Source organism: Panthera onca, chromosome D2 (assembly GCF_046562875.1).
Source record: "Panthera onca isolate mPanOnc1 chromosome D2, mPanOnc1 haplotype 2, whole genome shotgun sequence".
Lineage (NCBI taxonomy): Eukaryota > Metazoa > Chordata > Mammalia > Carnivora > Felidae > Panthera > Panthera onca.
The window spans coordinates 56,255,494-56,272,420 of NC_138349.1; the positions used below are offsets into that span (position 1 = coordinate 56,255,494).

At 58.5% G+C, this 16,927-nt stretch overlaps 1 protein-coding gene across 3 annotated transcripts; it reads left to right on the top strand.

Moving 5' to 3' along the window:
• The first annotated feature begins 560 nt into the window (after positions 1-560).
• Positions 561-6,408, top strand: PRF1 (perforin 1). Of its 3 annotated transcripts, none has more exons than XM_060642519.3 (3): positions 561-1,104; positions 2,623-3,198; positions 4,067-6,408. In XM_060642519.3, exons 1-3 carry the CDS (start codon positions 1,094-1,096, stop codon positions 5,193-5,195), a joined length of 1,716 nt encoding a protein of 571 aa, XP_060498502.1. In that variant the 5' UTR covers positions 561-1,093; the 3' UTR covers positions 5,196-6,408. The 3 variants fall into 3 exon arrangements, with proteins under 3 accessions (XP_060498502.1, XP_060498503.1, XP_078290458.1); XM_060642520.3 differs by lacking the exon at positions 561-1,104 and adding an exon at positions 1,154-1,304; XM_078434332.2 differs by lacking the exon at positions 561-1,104 and adding an exon at positions 1,333-1,633.
• Positions 6,409-16,927: the final 10,519 nt, after the last annotated feature.

Below are 16,927 nucleotides of genomic sequence, written 5' to 3' on the forward strand. Positions count from 1 at the left end.
GAAACAGGCGCCGAGAGAAGGGGGTCAGGAGGCCGCGATTTCTGGAGGGGGGCACGGAGGGGAGGAGATGGGGCCGAGTTCCGAGAAGGCAGCGTGAGCCGCTGTTCCCGTAAAAGCAAGGCATTCGGTGGGGGGGGGGGGGGGGGGGTACAACAAACTCAAGGGATGAACCCCACGGTGTCACACGTGGTCTGGGGCCTGCGGCTATCTGTTCCTGTCACGTACACGGTTGGAAGATGAACTCTTGAGAACAGTCCCCCACTTACCCAGCTGTCTTCACCTCAGACCAGTGTGATTTTGGCCCCCAGAAGTTGCCCTGTGAGTCACTCGACCCATGGAAACCTCACCCCACCCTGACTTCAGGTAGGACAAAGGATGAAGAAGACCTCAAGCCTCTGGCCCCACCCACATCTCCCTCCCCCTCGGCCCACCCCCCACCCTGTGGCTGCGACCTCAGGCCAAGGCTGGGGAGGGGCTGGGGACCCGTGTGGCCACCAGTTCGCCTCACAAAAGGGGGGAACAGGAAACCGTCTCCTGGAGTAGTGTTTGGGGTTCAGAGCCGGGGGCCGGGCTAGAACTCAGGTGTGGCTAGGAAGTGGGCCAGGGGGGTTATTTAGCGCCCCCTGTTTGGGGAGGAGGGAATGGTCACCCTTGCTCAGGGCCAGGCACGGTTCTAAGAACTTCACCCATAGTAACCCCCTGTTGTTCACAACCCGTAGGGTCTGCGTTCCAAGGATCTCCCTTTCTAGCTGAGGCACAGAGAGGCCAAAGTAGCTTGCCAGGCCACACAGCGAGAGCATAACTGAGCTGGCCCAGGCCCAGGCCGTGGGCTCCTAAGCCTCGGCGGCGAGCTCCTCCCCTGTACCGCCCCTTACGTGTCTTATGTGATGCCGTAGATCAGAAGCGGGGGAATGGGCCCTGCCGGCCTGCTCAGCAACCCAGAGCTGAAGCTCAAAGTCCTTGTGTTAGTGCCACACCAAGCCTCGCCTGTTTGCCCAGGCCCCCCACGGCCCGGGCAGCTCAACTTGTTGGATGAGACACTGGCCGTCGCGGCTTCATTTCCTGAGGGTTGTCAGAAAGGCCGGATGAGGAGATGAGCACAAGGTGGGTGCTGATGGGAGGGGAGAGCAGAGGGGACCCGTGACCACAGCTGGAGGGGCGGGGCAGGAAGCAGAAGTGATGTGAGCGGTGGCTTGGGTGATGAGCTGTGTGGTGAGCCTCCCCGGGGGCTGACACCACCATTTCAGGAGCCTCTCGTCGGGGAGACAGTGTCCGTGGGGGAGCGTCTCAACACAGGACTCCAGGTAGGGAGGAAGGCGGGTGGCAGGGAGGCTGGGAGCCCCCGGATGGGGATGGAGAGGCGCGGGAGTGAGGCCACTCTGTCTGGGGAGGAGCCTGATGGAGCAGGAAGTGCCGGGACCCACGAGACTGTGCTCTGTCACTGACTCGCCGAGCGTCCTCACGCCCACTCTGGGCCTCAGTTTCCTCATATAGGAAACGGAGAGGTTACAAGGCATCGTCCGTAAGGCCCCGTCCAATGCTGACGGGGAGAGCCGCTCAGAAAGCTGAAAAGAGGCTCCCTGGGAGAGAATACGAGGAGGACGGGGATGGAGATGGAGCTCCGTGGATTAAGGTTATGAACCGTACTGGCCTCCTAAGTGGGATGGCCCGACGGCCTTTGAAAGATTGCCCTTCTCCCATTTATCTCTCTGGGGCCGGAACCCCACCACCCCAGTGACTCCTGTGGGTGAGTCCCCATGTTTCAGAGGAGCTGGGGTCCCTGGCAGGTGCTGGAAGGGACAGGCCTCTGAGGCATCCAGTTTGGATAGGGGTAGGGCCTGGAGACCCCAGATTACAAACAGGTCCACGTGAGGCTCCCGAGCCACCTCAAAACAGGGAAGAAGCTTCTAGCTGACGGTTGTCCGATAGGAGGCAACACATAGGTAGCTCACATACAGTGCCTGAGTGCCACAGGGCAAGGCGATGCCAAAGGAGGTGTGGACGCCAGGAGATCTGGAGAGGGGACTTGCCGGGCCTCCCCACACGGGATGCGAGGGCACAGGCACATCCGAATTCAGGCTGCCGCTCTCCCATGAAGCTCGAGAGTGGACCGCAAAGGGAAGGTGGGGAGAATAAGGGCAGTGCGTTTTTTCTTATCCAATCCCATTAAGGGCCTCGTGGGAGAGAGACAGACAGACAGACAGAGAGTGGGAGAGGTGGGGCGGGAAAAACATGCTTGTTCTGGGGCCCACATGACACTTCTCCAGAATCCGGGCTTCTTTAGGGTCCCAGGTCCCTCCCCAAGTTTGCTATATCTACTCTCTGTCCCCTCCTCTGTGTGCAGAGCCCCGTCCCCACAAGCAGCATCTGTGGTCCTGGGGACAAAGCCATCAATCTGGATCCCCCGTTAGGCCTTAAATAATGAAATCCTAGCAAGGGGCTCCTCCCGGCTGTGTGACCTCAGGCGCGTCACTTCCCATCCTGGCCCCATCCGTACACGTGGGGGATGGGCCAGGTCTGCAAAGGTCATCGCGGCTCGGACACTCAGTCACTTCGGAGATAGCGCGTTCCCTCTCCATCCCATACGGCCTGACAGTTCACCCTCCGTACCTCTGCCCACAGCTTCCTGAGGCCCAGACGCCCCCGTCTCCGCAGCTCCATGGGTGCCTGTGTGCTCCTCCCGGGCCTCCTCCTCCTGCTGCTGCCCCCCCCCGCCCCAGCCCCCTGCCACACGGCCGCCCGTTCCGAGTGCCGCCGCAACCGTCCGTTTGTGCCCGGCTCAATGCTGGCTGGGGAGGGCGTGGACGTGACCAGCCTCAGGCGCTCGGGCTCCTTCCCGGTGGACACCGAGAGCTTCCTGCGGCCCGACGGCACCTGCACTCTCTGCCACAACGTCCTGAAGGGGGGCGCCCTTCAGCGCCTCCCTCTGGCACTGACTGACTGGCGCGCCCAGGGCTCAGGCTGCCAGCGCCAAGTGGTCAGGGCCAAGGCCAGTTCCACCGAGGGCGTGGCCAGGGAAGCAGCCAGCAACATCCGCAACGACTGGCGGGTGGGGCTGGACGTGTCTCCCAAACCCAGCGCCAACGTGCATGTGACCATGGCTGGCTCGCACTCCCACATGGCCAACTTCGCGGCCCAGAAGACCTTCCACGACCAGTACAGCTTCAGCACTGACTTGGTGGAATGTCGCTTCTACAGGTGAGAGCCGCGGGGGGTGGGGGCTGGGGGGTGGTGAGAAGGGGCTTGGGAAAAGGTGTGGGAAACTCAGAGTGGTCTGGGAGCCCTGGAATGGTGGCGGGGGGAACTCGGCAGGGGAACCTGCACACTGGCTGGTACGGTGCCCTCGGGCCTCCTCCCCGGTGACCCTGAACAGGAAGAGCCCCGGGAGAGAACAGGCGGAGAAGAAGCAAGCAAGGCCCTGCTAAGACACCCAACACGGTGCCATTCAGATCTACTGAGTCCCCTCTGTCCTGTGGGCAGGAGACCTGGCAGGAGACTCCCCACCGCCGGGCCTCATTCGCACGTTCAGCCACAATTCGTGGCTGTCATGTGTCGGGCTCTGTGCTGGGAATTCGGGCCACGGCACCAAACGACAGCGGTCACAACCCCAGCCCTCCGGGACGTAGGTCCCACACCCCAGAAATGCATGGTCTCCGTGGAGGCCCCGAGCCAACCACCCTCGTTCCTCTCACAGTGAGACAGAGCAGTCAGGCACCCAATGCAGGGGACAGATGGACAAAGGCCACAGGACTAGTTTCCAAAGCTAGAGGGTCATCATCGGTGCAGCATCGTCACTTTTATAACCAGAAAATAAAAAGGAAAGAAGAAAACCTTATTTTGGAAAGGACACGCAGAAATACCTGTACAGCATACCTAGGTTACCAAGGGACAACAGACAGGATGGGCTTCCCCGCCAGCTCACTGGTTCGGAGCTCGGGCTTGGAGCCAGGCCGCCTGGGTTCCAGCTCTCTTTCTACCAGTTCCACGTGACCTTGGGCAACCTTGAGGGATGGGCGAGGGAGAAACTAACCACCGCTGGCCATCTGATGTTTCTCTCTCCCTTTAGCTCTCACCTGGTACACTCTCCCCCACTCCACCCCAATTTCCAGAGGGTCGTCAGAGACCTGCCCCCCGACTTCAACACCTCCACCGAGGCCGACTACCTCCGGCTCATCTCCAACTACGGCACCCACTTCATCCGGTCCATGGAGCTGGGCGGCCGGATCTCGGCCCTCACCGCCCTGCGCACCTGTGAGCTGGCCCTGGACGGGCTCGGGGCCAAAGAGGTGGAGGACTGCCTGGCCGTCGAGGCCCAGGTCAGCATAAGTGGCCATGCCAGCTCTTCATCGGAATTCAAGGCCTGCGAGGAGAAGAAGAAGCACCACAAGATAACCACCTCCTTCCACCAGGCCTATCGGGAGCGCTTTTCCGAAATAGTTGGTGGCCACCACACCTCCGTAAGTGACCTGCTGTTTGGGGACCAGGCCGGGCCCGAGCAGTTCTCCGCCTGGGTGGCCTCGCTGCTGGACAGACCCAGCCTGGTGGACTACACCCTGGAGCCTCTGCATGTGCTCCTGGAGAGCCAGGACCCGCGGCGGGAGGCCCTGCGACAGGCCGTGAGCAAGTACGTGATGGACAGGGCCCGCTGGAAGGACTGTAGCAGGCCTTGCCCCCTGGGGCAGAAGAAGAGCCCCCACAACCCCTGCCAGTGTGTCTGCCACGGCTCAGCGGTCACCAACCAGGACTGCTGTCCCCGGCAGAGGGGCCTGGCCCACTTGGAGGTCATGAACTTCCAGGCGTCAGGCCTGTGGGGAGACTCTTTCACTAGGACGGACGCCTACCTGAAGGTCTTCTTTGGAGGCCAGGAGCTGAGAGTGAGCACAGTGTGGAACGATAACAACCCCAAGTGGATGACGCGGCTGGACTTCGGGGACGTGATCCTGTCCACGGGGGGGCCCCTGAGGGTGCAGGTCTGGGACCAAGACCACGGCTGGGACGATGACCTCCTCGGCACCTGTGACCAGAACCCACAGTCTGGCTTGCACGAGGTGAAGTGTGGCCTGTCCCACGGTCGCCTGAGATTCTCCTACCATGCCAAGTGCTTGCCTCACCTGAAGGGGGCCACCTGCCTGGAGTATGCCCCCCACGGTCTTCTGGGGGAGCTTCCCGGAAACCGGAGTGGGCCGGTGTGGTGAGAAGAGCCAGCCTTGAGAGGACACGTGGGCCTGGCCTGAAGGGGTTCTCACAGAGGGAGCCAGAACCGATGCTCATATACCCATTAGATGGAAAACTGAGGCTTACTTCCCCCCCAGCTTTCCTCCCCCCCAGTGAAGTGGCTGAATTCACAGGCCAGCCCTGAGACTGCTGTCCAAACTGCCTTAGCCTCCTGATTTTCTCGAGCCCTGGAAATGAGCCGGGGCCAGGCCACCGCTTAGGCCAAGAGCTGGCTAGGAGACTCTTCCTCCCAGGCTACGTGGTATCATTGCACGGCTTCCTTTCGCAGCCCTTGCTGGCGGCCGAGTCCTTCATCGAGTCGGGTCTGACCCTGCCCGCCCCAGCTGCTCTCCTTGGTCTGTCATCTTTACGCACCAAACTTTGCCCCTCCGGCAAATCAAGGGCCGTCTGGACCTGCCTTATGCGCGCACAGCCTGACAGAGGACTAAGAAACATGACGTGACTGACATTGACCACGACGGTGACGGTTGTGGCAGAGGGGAGGATGGGGCCCGAACGTGGCCCTGGAGACCAACTTCCACATCAGCAATCCGCTAGGACAGGCGGCTCGCCCTGGGGCAGGTTTCTACTTTGGTTGGAAATGGGGGGGGGAACCCCAAAGAGTTTGCTTCCCTCATAACTCTTAATTCAAGAAACAGCAGCACAAGCTCAGTGATCAGAGGCAACAGACACTCAGGTCCCGGCCAGGAGGCATCAGGAAATGGCGAGGACCAGGTTGAGCTGAACAGCAAATGCTTTATCTAGAGGGGGCCGGAGGCTATGTGCCCGCCAAGCATCCCTGTGCAGGAACATGAGTCCGGGGCTGGCAGGTCCTCCAGTTTCTGAAAGCAACCAGAAACCCCAACTTCACTTCTTTGATTGTTGGCAATGCATCTCCCTTTGTAAAAAGAAACCCAGGGGCGCCCGCGTGGCTCAGTCGGTGGAGCGTCCGACTTCGGCTCAGGTCATGATCTCGCGGTCCGTGAGTTCGGGCCCCGCGTCGGGCTCTGCGCCGACAGCTCGGAGCCTGGAGCCTGCTTCGGGTTCTGTGTCTCCCTCTCTCTCTGCTCCTCCCCCCGCTCATGCTCTGTCTCTCTCTCTCTGTCTGTCTCCTTCAAAAATAAAGAAGCAATAAAAATAAAAATAAACCTACAGGGCCAAACATGGCCCAAGCCAAAGAGAACGTGTGTGCGGGCCATGATTGACCCAGAGCCGTCGGTTTGAAAACTGTAATTTCAACAGAACCCATTTGAAAGGCGGAGGGCTTTCTCTCGCCTGTCGCACAGTTCGAGGGGAGAAGGCGGTGGTTCCAACAAGGTGGTGGCCGAGGCTTCCTGGCCTTGGCGTCCGGTAAGCCCCAGAGTCTCCGGTTGCACCGTCGAATGAAGTGATCTTTGTCTCGGGCGCCTGGGACACAGGCCTTATAGAACACGGGCCCTCGGGGGTGGGTGGCAAGATCCCTGCCTCCCAGAATTAGCAGGATTTGGCTGTGCGGGGCGGCCGTCAGAGGGGCTCAGATTTGCTGGCACGGCCTCCTGACTGTCTTTGAAACTCCCTACAAATGAAGCCCTTTGAGGTTTGGGTGGACCTGTACTCTCAAAAGCTCAGCAGTGATATCACTCTCACCCTGGATCCCCGAGTAGGGCAGGAGGGACTGGCTGGCTCTGAAAGCCTGGTGGAAGCCAACATTTTTACACCTTTCCGTTCACAGCCACACACACAAACAAGAGCACCAGAAAAACCTTGAAACGTCATGCTGGCTGCTGCACTAATTGAAAATAAACACGGGTGTGGGCCGTACCCCTTGGGGAGAGCCGGGGCAGGGCAGGCCCGGCCCAGGGGACAGCCCCAACCAAAGAGGGGAGACTTGTTTACGTGCCCACATGATCACTGACCTCCAGCAATCCCTTTGTTCCCTGGGCCTGGGTTTCCCCAAAAGGACACTCTTCATTTGACTCCCATCTTAGGATGCTTTGGCAGGGGGCCACGAGCCTTTCTAGAAGGTCGGTGCCACATAAAGGGTACTGAGCGGTTATCTTGCTAACCCTCCTGGTTTTGCACATAGGGAAGCTGAGACCCAGAGGGAGGGACGGAACCGTGGTTACGGAAGTTCCTGGCAGAGCCAGGGCTCTGGGTCCCAGGCACGCACAGCTTTGGAGAGACTGGTGAAAAGGTGTGGGATGACCAAGGACGAGGAACGGCCCGATGTTGTTGAGGGGCGGCTCTGGCACCCTCAGCCCTAATTCAAGACCCAGTATGACATTGTTCACCTCTATCCCCACGCAGACAATGGGAGACTGTCACACCTGAGGCCACTTGTTCGTTCCGGAGATTCTGTGCCGTGCCAGAAAGCTTCCATTTGTCCTTCTGAGGGTCTGTCCCCACGCTGTCACCCTGCTCTGGCCCGGGACGCCGATCTGTCTGCACCGTCTGTCAGTGGGCAGGAGATGCGGGCACGGAGAGTGCGTTTGCTCCCCTCCCCCGAGAGGTGGCCATGGGCTAGCCGGGTCACTACTCCTCCCCAGGAGGCCTCTGCCTGTCCCCCTCTTTCCGGGCTCCAGCAACCGCACCCTCTCTCATCCTTCAGACCCCCACCGGACTAATCCTGAGTTGTCACACTAGGCTTGTGCTTCTCCACAGCTCCCCACACCTTTGTAAACGGGCCCTTTATGAACAGACCTTCCGGAAATTATTATAATTTGAATTTGCCATCGGCTTCTGCTATGGTCTAAATGTTTGTGTCCCCTCAAAGTTCATATGCTGAAATCATAGTCCCTGAGGTGATTTGGGGGGGGGGGGGGCTTTGGGAGGGAACATGAGTGGAAATAGAGCCCCTACCAAAGAGGCCCCAAGATCCCAGGCCCTTCTACCTTCTGAGGGCACATGAGAACGTGCTGTCTACAAACAGAAAACGGGCCCAACCGAATCCACCAGCACCTTGAGCTGAGACTTCCAGACTCCGGAACCATGAGACGTAGATTTCTCCTGTTTGTAAGCCACCCGGTCTGTGGGATTTGATCGCAGAGAAGCGAGCCACTCCCACTCCCTGCGGCTGAAAATGCCTGACTCTTGCTTCCCCATCGTCCTCTGCAGCTAGGAAAGGACACATGACGGGACTTGTGGGATGCACCCGCCCCCCCGTGTGGGGTCCTGGCAGAAGCAGAAGTGAGCCTAGGATTTGCAACCAGGTGATTTATGTGACAGGCAATCTCAGGAAGCCTGGCCCGGGTAGGGGGGAGGGGAGGGGAGGGCGGCCCACATTCAGCAAGTGGCCAATGAACATACACCTCAGGGTCATCCCAGCTCGGGGTGGAGGGAGGTGGACATCAGGACACCACCTCCCATCGGTCATTGGTTAGAGCTAAATTCCTTTTCTACTAATTTCACCCAGACCCAGCATCTCTTTTTGGCCAATAAAAACCCTGGTTGATGACACGGCATCCTGTCTTCTCCCCTGGCTACTCCAACCACCCCCCCCATCCCCTTTCCCAGCCTCCCGCCCGCCCCATTCTGCTGGCCCAGCCTTAGAAGCACTGCTCAATTGTCCCCAGCACCTCCCTCCCCCTTCCCAAGGGCATGGAGCACCGAAGGGCTGGGACCGTCCACAGGCCCCATCATTTCACGGATGGTTATAGACAGGGTTACGGAGCACCGTCTGGAAATCGGGTCCCGTCCACCAGCCACGCACAGCGTCTGGCCTCTTCTGGCCTGTCTGATGGGGGAGACAGATGTGGACATGAAGGACGGTAGGGGGAGCAGGCTGGCATCCAGCTGGGGGGGGGGCTCAGCTGCATTGCTTTTCTCTCATGCCCCCTCTTAGGCCCCGGCGATCTCTCCTAAGACCTGAGGCTGGCGCTGAGCACGGCCCAGTTTTTGCTTGTTTTTTTGTGTTTTTTTTTTTAAATGATTCCTTTACAGCACTTCATCTCCCTGCAGACACCTGCGTGGTCCCTGAGGTGTGGCCCTGCTGCCCTGGAGGCTGAGTCAGGGTCTGGCGTGTGTGAGCCCACGGGGACCTGCTGGAGAACAGGCAGTGGGGAGGGGGGGGGAGGGGGGAGGGGGGGAGGGGAGGGTGGCGGGGAGGGCCCTGGGCGAGGTGCAGGGCCCTTGCAGTTCTGAGAGGCTGCACATCCTCTCCCCAGTGTTGATCCCGCCACGTCTGCCACCAAGACCGGGCATTTCCTCACGCTGACCTTTGTCCCCTGGTGCTCATCACCACAGCCTCTCCGGGACAGCAACATCTCCTGGATGTGTCTTCCTGCAGCCTCTTCACTGATCGCTGGGCTCCTATCCGCTCCTCGGGGCCAACCCCCCCCCCCCCCACCACAGCCGCCCTGGAGCGGGCACCCAGCCCACGTTCCCGTGGCCCACGGCTCTGCCGGAGGGCCTGTGTGGGGCCCACTGCACCTGCCCCCTGGAGAAGCCAGAGGTGCTCGGGGCCCGTGTCCAAGCACCACCCGTCCCAGAACAGCCTTCACCCAACAGCCGATGGGAAGCAGGTAGTGTATAAATGGTCCAGCTCCCTCGCGGCCGGTCGGGGGGACATGTTCTATGCCGACTCCCAGGGTTCCCCAGCAGGGTTAAGCTGCCATGGCCACAGCGGCGACTTGCCTCACCACCTACACTTTCTCGGCTGGCCTCCTTCCCGGTCTCAATTCCTCCTTCTCCTACTGGGTATTTTCTGGAATCGCCTCTCCATATAAACTACCTGCCTGGGAATCCCTGTCTCAAGGTGTGCCTCTGGAGAAACCAGCTGAGACACACATCTGATTACATCATCGCTTTGCTTAAAACTCTTCATGGGGGACCTGGGTGGCTCAGTCGGTTGAGCGTCCGTCCGGCTCTTGGGCTCGGCTCAGGTCATGATCTCACAGGTCTGTGAGTTCGAGCCCCACATCGGGCTTTGTGCTGATGGTGCAGAGCCTGCTTGGGATTCCGTCTCCCTCTCTCTCTGTCCCTCCCCTGCTCTCGCTCTCTCCCTCTCCCTCGAAAATAAATAAATAAACTTAAAAAAATCTAAAAAGAAAATATCTTTAAAACTCTTCACTCGCTCCTTGTGGGGCCCAGACTTGCTAACAAGTCCCACATGCTGACCTCGCTCTCAACTCTGCCCTCACCCTGTATCACTGAGCTTACTGCTTCCTCTGCTGGCCATGCTCTCTCTAGCCCTTCCTACATGCTGCCTCCTCTTTCTGGAACTCGTCTCTACCCTAGGTCCTTCTCAGCCTTCAGGGCTCAGTTTCAAAGGTAGTTTCTGGTACATCTGGAGGGCTCAGTTGGTTAAGCATACAACTTTGGCTCAGGTCAGGATCTCACGGTTCGTGAGTTTGAGCCCGCCATCGAGCTCCACAGTGACGGTGCAGCTCTGCCCCTTCCATGCTTTCTCTCTCAAAAATAAATTAACTAAAAAAAAAAAAAAAAAAAAGGTAGTTTCCTCCAGGAAGCCTTCCCTGGCTTCCAGGTCTAGGTCACGGCCCACTGTAAGGGCAAGGGCCATTTCTATCTTAGTCACCGTTGAATCAACCCGTCCGGCACCTGGCATAAGTTTGATGTCTGGAAAATACTGGATGGATGATCAGCGGCATAAGTGAACGAATAAGCAAATGAAACCCGCCAGTCTTCCGGCCTGTGCTTGAACTCTCCCAGAGGCAGGAGGCTCATCACCTCTAGAGGTAGCTGCTCTATACTGTGAGCCGTCACATGACACATGTATCACCTCCAGTCCTAGTAGCGGATCAGGGTTTCTGGGTGTCTAAAGCCTCTGTCCGCGGCTCGGTCGGGCAGAAGGACCAACCCCTAGGCTGCCTCCAGTGCCGGCAGTGGCTGCCCTCACCCTTCCCTCTGTGAGGCTGCCACGAGAGGACCACACGCCGCCCTGTGGCCCAGCCGCCCCCTCTCTGATAGTGACAACACAAACGAGAGCCTGGAAGTAAGTTGATGGGTAGTCCTTCCCTGTACGCACCCAGGCCTCTCACTTCTCAGCGGCCCCAGGCACACCTGAGCCGGCTCCGGCCGGGCAGTTCTTTCTCCGGGCACAGCTGGTGCCCACTCGGCCGAGGCAGGTTGTGACCCCAGAAGGGCAGGCCCGCCCCTTTAACCTGCTCATGGGATCCCTCTCCACGCCCCCCCTGCCACCCTGCTGCCTGATGAGGCCTTTTCCAGCCGAGGTTGCCACAGCCACACACAGGCAGGGGCCAGACTGGGCACCTGCCTGGCTTGGCACCATTCGGGATTGGGAGAGTGGGCCTGGTGAGCTGAGAGTCTCACGGGGTGGGTGGGATTAGCGTCACACACAAAGAGAGATCAACCCCCATTACGGACAGGACCCCCGAGAGCAGCCAAGCCAGGCCACAAAATGAAGTGATCTCAGCCACGTATTGACCCCAGGCTAGCCAGAAACCTCTCACATGAACCTTGAATTTGAGCCGAGCCTGAGCCCCAACCTCAATCCCTTCTCTGTAGTACACCGTGATCCTACAAACCGCCCCCCTCCAGATCCCGGGGCCCCCGGCTGTATAACAGGGGCCAGAACACTGATTTCTGCACCACTTTCCAGATTGGATGGAGGCGGGGGGGGGGGGGGCGCTGGCCCCGGCCCTTGGAGGGCATGGCCGGGTGGGCCCAACACCCCGAATGCCCCTGGGCACACCCCTTGAGCACCACCTTCCCCATGCTTGGAAGAAGCCCTGCCTGGCTTGCCTTCCTCTTTCCAGAGACCCAGCCGGCCAGCCCCAGAACGGCTGCTATTATTTTGCGGGCTGGACTGGAATCTGTTTACTGCGGGGCTCCCACTGCACATCTGGGCTCACAGTTAATCTGCACAACAGCTGGTTCCCAGCTTCCTCTTAAAAGGGCAGTGACGTCAGCTCGCTGGCAGGACACCGGCTTTGCCCCTGGGAAGCCCAAACTCCCCGTGGGACTCAACCATCCCGCAACGAGCCTGACCTCCCCTCTCCTCCCCGAGATCATCTTTGTCCCCCTTTCGTCCCGTCCACATTCGCAGGAATCAGCACCTCTAGGACTGGGGACCTTTGCCCAAGGTCCCGCCTCTCACTGGCAGAGAAGGTGACCCAGCAGGGGCATCGTGGCCATCCACGCCTATGCTTCTCCCACAGCAATGGGGGGGGGGGGGGGGGGGACTTCATGTGATTTTGTTTTGTAGAGCCATCTTCCAGGATGGGGTAACTGAGACCTCCCTGCCTTTCCTTGCCTCTTCACTTCCGTTCTTTTTCCCTCACCAACACCACAAGTGAAACGCTAATAAGTAACGTTCTTGAGCACTTACCGTGGGGTTTTAAGGAGCAGACACATATTAGTGAGTTAATCTGTCCAGCAACCCGTGAGGTGGACGCACGTATCCCCATTTTAGAAACGACGGATCCCAGAGAGCCCAGGGCCTTCCCCTCACCCTGTTCCGCACCTGCTCCACTGGCGCCATGGTCTGACTCCCGAAAGGTCGAGAGTGTGTTCGGAACAGTCTTAACAAGCATCTTCAGGCGTCAGAGGGGCCGAAGAGGACCCACTTTCGGGGGCTGCTCTCAGGGGACGCACCTCTGTATGCCACTCGCTTGTTTAAAATGTCATAAAATAGGGGCGCCTGGGTGGCTCAGTCGGTTCAGCGTCCGACTTCAGCTCAGGTCCCGATCTTGCGGTCCGTGGGTTCGAGCCCCGCGTCGGGCTCTGGGCTGATGGCTCAGAGCCTGGAGCCTGCTTCCGATTCTGTGTCTCCCTCTCTCTCTGCCCCTCCCCCGTTCATGCTCTGTCTCTCTCTGTCCCAAAAATAAATAAACATTAAAAAAAATTTTTAAAAAAGTCATAAAATATATATAGCATCATATTCATCACTTTTTCTTAATGTTTATTTTTGAGAAGAGAGAGCGTGAATGGGAGAGAGGCAGAAAGAGAGGGGGCACAGGGAATCCAAAGCAGCCTCCAGTGCTCAGAGCAGAGAGCCCGATGACAGGGCTCGAACCCATGAACCATGAAATCGTGACCTGAGCCAAAGCTGAACGCTCAACCAACTGAGCCACCCAGGCTCTCCATGATATCTGTCACTTTAGCCATTTGTAAGTGCACCGTTCAGTGGCGTTAACCCGCAACACCCGCGTTAACCTTACACCCGCAACGTCGTGTGAGCCTCCCCTCGACTTATGCTTGGACCTTTTTCATCATCTCCAACAGAAACTCTGTACCCATCAAACCATAACTCCCCCTCCTCCAGCCTCCTGTAACGCCTACCCTATCCCGTGTCTCCAATCTGCCTACTTTAGGAACCTCACATGAATGGGATCGTACTATGTCTGACTTCTGTGTCTGGCTTCTGTCGCTAAGCAGAATGTGCCCAGGACCCGTCCACCTTAGAGCGCGTGTCAGGACTTCATTCCTTTTATGGCCGGATAATATTCCATAGTACTATGCATCACGTTGTTCATCCAGTCTTCTGTCCCTGGGCACTTGGGTCGTTTCCACTATCGCGAATAACGCTGCTACGAATATGAATATCGGGGCACAAGTATCTGTTTTGAGTCCCTGCTTTCGCTACTTTTGATACGTGCGGAGGAGCAGAAATGCCGGGTCACGTGGTTGTTCCACGTGTAACTTTTTGACAACCCACCAGACTATTTCCACAGCCTGCCACTAGCCCCTCAGCTAGCCTCTGCCTTGACCTTGCTGTGTTCAAACCAGAACTCGAACACAGATCCAGCTCGGCTGGCCAGCCCAGGGGAGGCCATCCTTACATTCATGGCAGGGCCATGGCAACCCCAAGCATTCCCGGGTGCCAAGAGCCCAGCCCTGCCCGCCACTCCGCCTTCCCCCTGCAGAGCGCTGGGCCCCGCCTGGCAGGGGCAGGGGCACAAAGCTGAACGGGCGGGCACCTGTTCCTGGGCTGCGGGATTCTCTTGCCTAGCCTGCTAAGTCTGTCTTATCCCAACAGGCTCCAGAGCCCTATCACAGGCGGGGGGCATATCGCAGGTGCTCAATAAACACTGGTGAGTGAATGAATGAATGTTGATGTCTATTTCTGCCCCTAAAGGACTATGAGCCAGGGGCAGGCGAGGGAGCAAGGCTCCTGACAAAGCAGGCAAGGAATGCTGAGGCTGGGCTGTGGGGAGCTGTGAGTTCCTCTATCCTCACCTTCTGGGGCTCCCCCTGGAGACAGACAGCCCCCCACCAATGCCCCACGGAGGCATGGGGAGCCGATGTATTTGGAGAAAGGGACTTCCCGCCAGAGCCAGCCAAGGTGCCTCTGGCCTCAGGCATAGGTGCCTAAGAGGCACCAGCTCATAATAAACGTCAAGGTGGGGATGGCATTCCGGGGGGGGGGGGGGGGTTGCTTTTGCCTTTATCTGCCATTTCTTAGGTGCCTGCTATGGGACAGGCCCTGTGCAAATATGTATTGTTTCATTTCACTTTCCCAAGAGCCCCACTTCACAGATGAGGAGACTGAGGCTAAGGAAGGTGTTATGACTTGTCCAGTGTTCCTCGTTGTCCAGTGCCGGGAAAGGTGGGATTCGAACCAGGGACTGTGCTGCCAATGGTCCAGAGTACACGTCCTGCTCCTGCCCCCAGCACCCCCGCCCAGTCTGTCTTCCCTCGGCATCGACCCCTCGGCTACAGCAGACCCAAAGTCGTGCCCACCGCCCTGAATTTCTCCTTTCCTTCCAGCCAGAGCAGAGGGCTCATCGGGGGTTCCCCTCTCCCTCCGGCTCCTCACTCCCTCTGCCCTGGTCCACCTGGCAATGCTAGGTTCTCAGCCTACCCTGGCCGCCCCCTCTGCTCTCCTTGGCATTTGGGAATGATTCCCACAGGCTGCGTATGGCTCTCCGGGGGCTAGAACGAGGGGCATACGTGGTTCCCCTCCCTGGGGCACTCACCGAGCCATACCCTCAGCTCCCTTGGCCGTCCTCTGGAGCAGAAGAGGGTAAGGAAGGCTGGATTGGGAATTCTAGGGAGACTGAAGGAAAAGCAGGGAGCGTGCATGGGCCGAGCCTCTCTCTGAGTGGGGGCATCGTCCTGGGCATGTTGACCCCACTCTCTTCCTTCCCATAGGCTGTCCCTCCCCCTCCCAGGAGACTCCCTGCCTCGCTGGAGGCAGCTCAAGGGAGGGGACCCCGGGGGGACAGGACTCCAGCCTGGCAAGAGCCCCCCCCCCCTTCCCACCCCTGACAGAGCAAGCTGGGCAGAGGAGAAGCAGAAAAGCCTGTGTTTAACTGGAGCCGGCAATCTAAACATCAACATCTGTTCGTGATTTCAAAAACAAAACAAAAATACGGTCTGCAGAACCAGTTCCCAGGGCAGATGAGATGGCAGGGAATTCCATCACTTTGTTAAGAACCCAAACTGCTTTCAAGTCCTTTGGAAACCATTTAAACTGTACAGATGTGCTTATGAAGCAAACTGTGCAAATTAGCTTATAAACTATGAGCGAGTCCTGTGACTCTTGCCTGGTACGCAAAGCAGGTGCTGCAGGGGCCCCAGCCAGGTCATACAGTAGCTTATTCTCAACTATCATTGTAGCAGATCTGAAAATAATATTAGGGATTTCCTTGCGAAGGCTCAGTGATATAGACATTCCGGTCGTTTCTTCCCTAATTATGTCTCCCTCGACTGTTTCTAAAAAGTATTTGTTTATTGTCTTTGTCGTATCAACAAAACTGGGCAAAAGGGCCCTTCTTCGTACCATGGGGGTTGAACAGCATTGCCGAAGCCCTCCCAGAACAGACGCGTGGGTGGGCTGCTCCGTCGTTACTTGTTAAGTGACCTTGAGCGACCAGCTTCTCCTCCAAGTGCCCGGGTACCCGGACACGCTAGCAGCTAAATCAGGGTTTCAGATCACATGCGTGCTTCCGTGGGACCTAATGCGGGAGCACCTGCAGACACACTGGGTGCAGCAGCATCGCAAAGGGGTCCCGCTCATGCGCCGATGCCTGTCCTGCCTCCGATTGTGCAGACAGTTGGGGAATCCTGCCAAGATTCCCCCAGCTCGGAGAGGGCATCAAGGGTCAGGGGAGCATTATCTCCATTTAGAGAACGGGAAACTGAGGTTGGAACAGTTGAAGCAATTTGTCAGGCACGTATCAGCTGCCCAACAGTACCTGTTGGCTCAGGAATCACTCCTGGAGACATAAGGACCCAGGTCTACCGCTCACTGCTCTCAGGAGACCCGCTCCTGGTGGGGGAGCCAACTTTCCTTCTCAGCGAACCTTCCCTGGAAAAATCTCTGTATGAAGCCAGGTCCTCCTGCCTGTCCTCAGCCAAGGAGAGAAGGGGCCTGGGGAGGGGGCGGAGAGAACACCAGCCAGTGCACTGACGCTGACCTGATGGCATCCAAGGCGGGAGGGACGAGGGCCTGTCTGGAATGCAGTAGGCAACCAGGAGGGAGTGGGGTCCTCGTGCATGGCCCCCACATACGCGCTCTCATGGCCTCCACGGCCCCCTTCCCCCACCAAGGTGTCCCTTCCAAAGGGGTTGGGGACAGCAAGTTGTTCCAGCCGCTCAGGGCCTCTCCCAAACCCCTTGAGGGAAAATTGAGCCCAACGGACAAGCATGTGCCCTCCCTTTGTGAAACTCATAAACACACCCGTGTTCATCCCCACCTGGAAAGCCCAGGAAACACCACCCGGGAACCCCAGGAAACACCACCCGGGAACCCCACAGGGCGCATGCCCCGCCAGCTCCAGCAGGTGCCTTTCGGGAGAACTGTCTGCAGCTT

Bases quoted from the DNA above. Each gene is read 5' to 3' on its own strand.
- PRF1 (XM_078434332.2), top strand. From the start codon at position 1,608: ATGGAGATGGAGCTCCGTGGATTAAG. The intron at 1,634-2,622 runs GTTATGAACCGT...CTCTGCCCACAG, and splicing joins ATGGAGCTCCGTGGATTAAG to CTTCCTGAGGCCCAGACGCC. The intron at 3,199-4,066 runs GTGAGAGCCGCG...CTCTCCCTTTAG, and splicing joins GTGGAATGTCGCTTCTACAG to CTCTCACCTGGTACACTCTC.